At 53.3% G+C, this 8,641-nt stretch overlaps 1 protein-coding gene across 1 annotated transcript in view; it reads left to right on the forward strand.

Annotated features, from left to right (window-relative positions):
* The window catches only part of NWD1 (NACHT and WD repeat domain containing 1), a 63,779-nt gene that overhangs the window by 27,651 nt on the left and 27,487 nt on the right, over positions 1-8,641 (forward strand). The window contains exons 7-10 of the mRNA XM_029917846.1: positions 1,461-1,664; positions 2,996-3,155; positions 3,689-3,806; positions 4,491-4,669. Coding sequence (XP_029773706.1) covers positions 1,461-1,664; positions 2,996-3,155; positions 3,689-3,806; positions 4,491-4,669 — 661 coding nt within the window. The remainder of the gene's footprint in view (positions 1-1,460; positions 1,665-2,995; positions 3,156-3,688; positions 3,807-4,490; positions 4,670-8,641) is intronic.

An 8,641-nucleotide genomic window follows, 5' to 3' on the forward strand; every position in this document is an offset into this window, starting at 1 on the left:
ACGGTTTGGCGACAGACCATTGAGCGTCCTTAACGTGCCGTCTGCTTCTCTGAGGATGAATGGCCCGGCCCGGCCCCTCCCCAGAGGGCCCTGCGCAGAAACACGATGCCAAGGAAAGTGGGGCTGCGGCTCCCTGAGAGTAGCCTGCCACCTTGTTCCGGCTCCATCAAGGGGGACGAGCCATCGAACTTGAGCAGAAAAGAGGGGACCCAAGCTTGATTTGCACTGAGGGTGCGTCAAAGAGGGGGGAAGAAGCTTCTATCCTGAAGGAGGGGGGTTTCTAGGAGGAGCCGCAGGAGGGGTGCTCGCAAGTGGACTCCCCCTCCCCCGGGGTGTGGCTCCCAGGAATTCTGGTTTGGAGAGAACTGGCCAGAGGACAGCAGGTTGGCGGGATAGCACGGCGTCCCTGCTGGGGGAAGCGTGGAGTCTGGTCCCAGGGACACACAGCTGAGATCGGCAAAGATGATTGTTCTGGCAGGAGAGAGCCCACCTTGTGCACTAGAGAATGCGAGGTGAGCAGGTGTTCTGTACGTGTGAAGAATGCGGTAGGTGTTCTGATCGAAAGGAGGGCTTCGGGGCGCCTGGGTGGCTCAGTCAGTTAAGCGTCTGACTTCCGTTCAGGTCATGATCTCACAGTTCGTGAGTTCGAGCCCCGTGTCCTGCTCTGCGCTGACCGCTCAGAGCCTGGAGTCTGCTTCAGATTCTGGGTCTTCTTCTCGCTGTCCCTCCCCCACTCACCTCTGTCCATCTCTTTCTCTCTCAAAAATAAAACCAAATATTAAAAATTTTAAAAAAAGAGAGAGAGAGAGGGAGCCTTCGATCCCCATCAGAGAACTAAACACACACACACACACACACACACACACGCACGCACGCACACGCACACGGCATGCACACCCCCTGAGGTGCACACGGAAGCCAGCCTCCTCTTTCCCATGCTCTACGGGGAACTCTGAGTGTGGCTTTTCCAGCTAAAATGTGCAGGCAAATCTGCAGCTTTTCCAGCCTGATGCCCTCCTTCGGCGGCAGCACCGAAACGTCATCACCCACCCCTTTAAGGCCACCTCCTTTCTCTCGCTAGGTCCTTTCTCTGGCCAGGAAACTCGGGCGAGGCTAGTATGGGCACAGTTGGTTTCTGGATTGTTTTTCTCAATTACCTCTTCTCTCTCTCCCTGCCTTATGCTGCCTGACTTATCTGACACTGGGGAGAGGCTGGTCCACCGCTCTGTAGGTGTGTGTGTGCAGAAGGAAAGATCCGGAAGGTCTTATGCAACGGGCATGGCTGTAACTGGGCACTGGTGTCTGCTGGGCACCGTCCAAACGCCGTCCCTCAGAGTGGCCCCTGGGGTGCAGGGCCAGGTGCTGTGCAGCTAGCTGGCCACGTCTGTCCCTCTCTGGGCTTCTGTGTCCTCCAGCCACAGGAGACAGTGTGTTCCCGTGCCCGTCCCTCCTCCCTGCAGGCATGGGCTCTCAGAGGCAGAGCTGAAGGACGTCCTGTCCTTGGATGACGAGGTCCTGCAGGCGGTCTACAGGGACTGGACCCCGCCCAGCAAGGAGCTATTGCGTTTCCCACCGCTGCTCTGGGTGCGGCTTCGCCGGGATCTGGGCCACTGCTTGGCCCGGCGGCCGGTGCACGGCTTCACGCTCCTGGCCATGGCGCACAGGTGGGTCCGGCACAGCGGCAGTGCTGTCCGGGTGCCCGGGAGCGAGGACTCACGCGTCAGGCTCTTCCTTGTTCCAGATCCTTCTTATTTTTTAATTTTTTTAATGTTTATTTATTTTTGAGAGAGAGACTCAGAATATGAGCAGGGGAGGGGCAGAGAGAGAGGGAGACACAGAATCCGAAGCAGGCTCCAGGCTCTGAGGTGTCAGCACAGAGCCCGACGCGGGGCCCAAACTCATGACCTGAGCCAAAGTCGGACTCTTAACCAACTGAGCCCCCCCAAGCGCCCCTCCAGATCCTTCTTCTATGCCCACCCCCAGTGAACCAGGACAGCATCCAAGGGTTTCCACATCACCGACTAGGACACAACTAACTTGTTTTTGAAACCAAGGATACATTCACATAACATGAAATGCATCATTTTAAAGTGTACAAGGGGCGCCTGGGTGGCTCAGTCAGTTAAGCATCTGACTTCGGCTCAGGTCATGATCTCACAGTTCGTAGGTCGAGCCCTGCACTGGGCTGTGAGTCAGCAGCTCAGAGCCTGGAGCCTGCTTCGAATTCTGTGTGTCCCTCTCTCTCTCTCCCCCTACTCCGTTCATGCTCTGTCTCTGTCTCTTAAAAATAAATAAACATTAAAAAATGTTAACTGTACAAATTCAGTAACATGTAATGCATGTTACACAGTGATGGGCCCCCAGCCTCTCTAAATAGTTCCAGAACAATTCTGTCCCCCCCAAAAGGACATCTCATCCCCATCATAGGTCACTCCCCCCTCCCCCAGCTCTTGGGGACCCACTAATCCACTTTCCGTCTCTGTGGATTTGCCTGATCTGGACATTTCATATACACGGGGCCAGACAGCATGTGGGACATTGTGTTTTTCCTTTCCTCCCCCAACAGAAGGCGGGGAGTCCCCTCAGCCCCTGAGCATGATTTGGGGGACAGGGAGTAGCAGATAAGGAATATGCACCCCGAGCGTGGAACCCAGCTCAGGGCTTGAACTCATGACTCTGAGATCAAGACCCACCTGCGCGCCCGGGCACCCCTGAACACCTATTTTTGCCTGGGAGTGAAGTTCCTGGGTCAGACGGGACCTTATTCTATGTTTCACTTATGGAGGGACCCAAAGTTCCTGTTTCAAGTAGGTGGATTAAAGGGGAAAGAAGAAAGACGGGCCAATTTATAGATAAACGGCCACCAATGGGGAGCCCGTGCGCATCAGCAGGGGGCTCGGGAGGGACTGCCTGTGGGAACAGCCTCCTGGAAGGCCGGGGGCCCCTCCGCACACCCAGTCCCCCAGGCCCGATAGCCCGTACCTCCTCTCCGCAGGCAGCTGGCCGAGGTGGTCCAAGAGCGCTACCTGTCCGGGGCCGAGAGGGCCAGGACGCACGGGGTCTTGGCTGACTTCTTCTCAGGGGCCTGGAGTCAGGGTATCAAGAAACTCATCACCCTGCCGCTCGTGGGGAAGCCCCTGAACCTGGACCGCATGGTGAGCTGTCTGTCTGGGATCCCGGCTCTCCGCCCTGCTGCGCAGGCAAGGTCAAGGCTGCCTGGTGGGGACCAGCCGGCTCCTTCCTTCCTTCTTTGCCACCCAGAATGTCATCCTGACCTTCTTCCTTTCCCTTCCCGCAGAAGACGGGATGTCCCCTCAGCCTCTGAGCATGATTTGCGGGGTGGGGAACAGCAAAACAGGAATATGCACCCCCCATTCCCAACATTCCAGGGGAAGGGAGAAGAATCATAATATTCAGGAGCATATGAGCTCCTGGTGTCTCCCGCCTCTGGGCCTTTGCACCTGCCATTGCCTGGCCCTGGAATACCATCGTTTTCTGATATGGTTCACCACACAGACTCCTACTTAACCTCCGAGGCCCAGCTCCGATGCTCCTTGGATTCTCTGAGTTCCTCCCTCTGCCCTGGCCCTGCCTGTGGTGGGTGTGAGGTATCTCTGTCTGGAATGAACTAGCTTGTGTCATGATGGCCTGGTTGTCCCTTGCCCTCCCCCCCCTCCCCCCGCTGCAGGTGGCCCCTCAGCCCCTGTGGTTCTCAGACACGGTCGCAAATCTGCGGAAGCTGACGGAGCTGCCTCATCACCTGGTCCACTCAGGCCGCCTCGAGGAGCTGAAGCAGGAGGTTCTGGGTAAGAGTCGCACCCATTTTGGAGGAGCCTGAGGGGGTCCCAACCCTCCGCTGAGATCCTGGGATCCCGCCTCCCAGGGCTTGGGAAGGGTGAAGGTCAAACGTCAGAATCCTTGATTCCTCTTAAGACAGTGGTTCTCACCAGGGGTCGTCCTGTGCCCCGCCCCCCACCAGTGGGGATGCATGGCAATATCTGGGGACACTTTGTTGTCACAGCTCAGGGAAGGGAGTGCTACTGGCATCTAGTGCTGGCTGATAGTGCAGGAGTGAGAAATGTGGTCTGAGAATGAGACCCTGTCTGTCTGTCTGTCCGTCTGTCCTATCTATCATCTTTCATCTTTATATCTAGCACCAATCACCTCTCTTCCCATCCAGCTTTCTATCTGTCTCTCTATCCATCCATTAATCCCTGTGGGTCTCGACCAGGGGTGATTCTGCACCCCGAAGACTCTTGGCAAACGTTCATGTTACTGGGGAGGTGCTGTGGCATCTGGTGGGTGGAGGCCGGGGTGCTGGTGGGCCCCCCAGAGTGCACGGCCCCACGGCACAGAACGGCGCGGCCCCAGATCCCAGCAGTGCCGAGGCCGCGAACGCCCAGAGAAATGGAGGGGGAGAGCCAGCCTCCCAGCATGGACTAGAAGGAAGAGCGTGCCCCTACAGTACCCCCTTCCCTGCCCCCCTACAGGCAGCATGAACTGGATCTCCTGCCGCGGCATCTCGGGAGGCCTTGAGAGCCTGCTGGGTGACTTTGACCTGTACGCCCCTCACCTGGACTGTCCAGAGGTCGGCCTGGTCCGGGAAGCCCTCCAGCTCTGCCGCCCGGCCGTGGAGCTCCGAGGCCTGGGTGAGTCGGCCTGGCGGGGGGCTCCGCTCTGCGCTGACTTCTAGGAGCTCATTCTCCTCACCAAGACCCCAGCTGGGTTTTCATTCGCCGGCACACCTGTCCATCTACGCCTGTGGGGTTTCTAGAGTTTTTGAATTGAACCTGGAAGAGCTTTGGCATGAAGCGTTTTCCAGAAAGGGCCAGATAGGAAAAATGTCACACGGAAATCAGTGAAATTATGTCAATATTAATATCGTAAGAGAGAAAACACCTCCCCATAATTGTTTGATAACATTGGACATAGAATGACAGTAGTTGAACATGACTTTCTGTAACTGAAGTCTACTTGAGCCAGAAGGGGCAGGGGCGCCTGGGCGGCTCAGTCAGTGAAGCATCCACCTTCAGCTCAGGTCATGATCTCATTCGTGAGTTCGAGCCCCACGTCGGGCTCTGTGCTGACAGCTCGGAGCCTGGAGCCTGCTTCCGATTCTGTGTCTCCCTCTCTCTCTGCCCCTCCCCCGCTCACTCTCTGTTTCTCGCTCTCAAAAGTCAATAAACATTAAAAATGAAAAAAGAAAAACAAAAGAGAAAGAATGGGGCAATTTTTGCTCCGGGGAAACATTTTGCCTCATTGGGGTTCAAGGTCAGTGTTTCTTTTTTTTTTTTTTTTTAAGTTTTTTAATGTTTATTTATTTTTGAGAGAGCGAGAGTGAGCGCAAGCAGGGGAGGGCCAGAGAGAGAAGGAGACACAGAATCTGAAGACAGGCTCCAGGCTCTGAGCTAGCTGTCAGCACAGAGCCCGATGCGGGGCTTGAACCCACGAACCATGAGATCATGACCTGAGCCGAAGTCTGATGCTTAACCGACTGAGCCCCCCAGGCGCCCCAGAGTCAGTGTTTTTTGCCATCCCATCAACTGCAAAGGAGCCGTTGGGTTGGGTTTGGCCCGCCCTCTTTCCCAGAGCTTGAAGAATCTAATTCTCTGCCCAGGAGAGTGTTTTGTGTTCGTTTTTATCTTTGTTTTTTAATTATGGCAAAATACACATCACACAAAATGTACCATCTTAATTTAGCCGTTTGTAAGCGCACAGCTCAGTGACATAAGCACTTTCTCATACGTGGGCAGCCGTCACCTCGGTCCATCTCCGGGACCCGTTCATCCTGCAAAACTGAACCTGTGACCCCACCAAACACACACTCCTTGTTCCCGTCCCCCAGGCCCTGGCGCCCACCATCTACTCGTTCTCTCTATGAATCTGACTAGCACAGGGACCTCAGATAAGTGGGTTCATACAGTATTGGCCCTTCTGTGTCTGGCTTCTGTCACTCAGCATCGTTTCCTCGGTGTTCATCCATGGCAGAGCAGCGTCAGAATCTTCTCCATTTTTAAGGCAGAATGACATTGCCTTGTGCAGAGGGACCACATTTCCTTTCTCCATTCACCCACTGATGGACACTTGGGTCGTTTCTACCTATTGCCCGTTGTGAATAATGCCGGTGTGAACACAGGTGTACAAATATCTTCTTTTTCTCTTTAAAATTTTTTAAAAATATTTTATTTATTTTTGAGAGAGAGAGACAAACAGACAGCAGGGAAGGGTCAGAGAGAGGGGGAGACACAGATTCCGAAGCAGGCTCCAGGCTCTGAGCAGTCAGCACAGAGCCGGATGCAGGGCTTGAACCCATGACCTGAGCCGAAGTTGGACGCCTAACCGACAAAGCCACCCAGATGCCCCTACAAATATTTTTTCAAGACCTTGCTTTCAACTCTTCAGAGTAGACACCCAGAAATACAATTGTTGGATCAGATCGTAATTTGGTGTTTATCTTTCTGAGGAACCACCGTGCAGTGGCTGCACCATTTTACATTCCCCCCAGCAGGCGGTGCTGAGGGTTCCAATTTCTCTGTGTCCTCCCCAACGCTTGTCAGTTTCTGATTTTTTAAAAAGAATAACAGTCATCCTAATGAGTGTGAGCTGGTCAGGGGGGTTATATCATACAATCCCCACCTGGTTTTGTTTGAATGTTTAAATAAGGAGTTTTATAAAGGTGCTTAAGTCCCGGTATGCCTTCTGTAGCTCCCTTGGAGCTTAACCAAATGCATCTCCTATGACAAGCCTGTCCAACCACCGCTGAGACTGGACACCCCCCAGCTCTTGCATTCTCCATCCCTACACCCTTTTTCCATCTGCCTCCTCTCTCTCTCTTTTTTTTATTAGAGAGAGGTGGGGAGAGGCAGAAAGAGAGAGAGAACCCAAAGCAGACTCCACATTCAGCCCCAACATAGGGTTCGATACATGAGCCTGTGGTCAGGATCTGAGCCAAAATCAAGAGTCGTACGCTCAACCGACTGAGCCCCCCGGGCGCTCCTGCCTTAGCTCTTAATAATTATTTCTGTCAGTTTTCTCTTGCATCACCCGTGAGTCCCACTGGACTGAGTTCTGTGTGGGTAGGCATATCATCCACTCGTCCCTGCCAAATCGCCAGCCCTACTTCCTAGACCAGTCCTGGCCAACAGCACAGATTTTGAGCCCCACTGTGTTCATTCAAATCTGGGATTTTCCACTTGGGTGCAAGCCCCACCCTGCCTTGCTGTCCTCAGTCTTTCCATCTGCAAAATGGGGGTGCTGCTCAACCCTCCTACCCACAACTGCCTGGGAAAGGTATGCAAGTCAGTTCATGCAGAGCCTGTCCCCGCGGTGCCATCCAAGCGTCCTGTTACTGTCACATAACAGCATCCACATTGTTGATGTGAATGGCTTGGATGAGCCGTTTCCATAACCTGCAAAATGTGGGATTAGACTAAAGTATGTCTAGATTTGGTGCCAGGAGCCACCATCGGCTTATGCCTTTCAGTTGTAAACCTCACAGGGAACGATTTACCAGGAAAAAAGCCTTGGGAACAACTGCCCAGTTTGAGGGAAGATTTAAAAGCCCAACACAGCATGTTGTTTGCAGGGATCCTTGATTAACAACCTGTGGCTTGCCCTGCACCAGCAGGTGTAGGAATGAATGTCGCCACCAGAGGGCGCAGCTGGCCAACCTTGAGCTCCAGCACACTCCAGGACTTGGAGCCTCCTGCTGAAAGCCAGCCTGTAGTCCAAATTTCTCCTATTGCCTCAGGCCCCAGGATGATTCGGTGTGATGACGTTTCTGACTCTATTTTTATTTTAAAAGCTGACATTTTGTTCATCATGGGCTTGAGGGGCATTCATTTCGATTTTTAAATATTGCATTAAAATAGTATTTATCTTGATGGTTGTGTTTGTTGGTGCAACCTTAAATTTTGCACCCATGGTGGGTGGGGCATTTGACCTTGGTCCTGACCTTGCCTCATTCCACCCACCAGCCAACAGAGGCCCAAGGCATTGTCGCCATTAGCCCAAACCCCACAGTTAGGACAAGCCTACAACAGAAAAAATAAACTCTTGCCTTCAGCGTCCCTGGTCTTCACTCGAGGTTGGAATAAAACTTTTTGGGTCAGATGCCTGCCTCTTACTGGCTGTGTGACCTTGTACAAATTGCTTAACCTCTCTGAGCCTCAATTGTCCTTTTTAAGAACTTGGGATAATAATGATGGTCTCTCTGTTGGGAGAGGCAGAAAGCACTGCTGTCTCCAAAGCTATATTCACGTCCTAATCCTTGGAATCTGTGACTCTTATGTGGCAAATGATGTGATTAAATTAAGGGATTTGAGATGGAGAGTTTATCCTGGATTACCCAGATAAATTCTAAAGGCAACCCTGAACGTCCTTGTGAAACGGAAGCAGACGGAGATTTGATGGGCCGGTCTGGAATCCGCCTCGGGCCTGGTGGGGGCCCTTTGGCCTTGCTCGACATTTCACTGCTCAGGCTTGTTGCCTAAAAGCAGCCTCTACAACTTACTGGGTGTCTGTGATGTTCAGGTGCTAAGAACAGAGCAATGAACAAGACGACCTCATCCCAGGTCTCCAGAAACTCAAGGTTGAGGGTAGTGAGCACAGGCGGAGCCAGGGACTAAACACTTGAAGAAAG

Source organism: Suricata suricatta, chromosome 12 (assembly GCF_006229205.1).
Source record: "Suricata suricatta isolate VVHF042 chromosome 12, meerkat_22Aug2017_6uvM2_HiC, whole genome shotgun sequence".
Classification (NCBI taxonomy): domain Eukaryota; kingdom Metazoa; phylum Chordata; class Mammalia; order Carnivora; family Herpestidae; genus Suricata; species Suricata suricatta.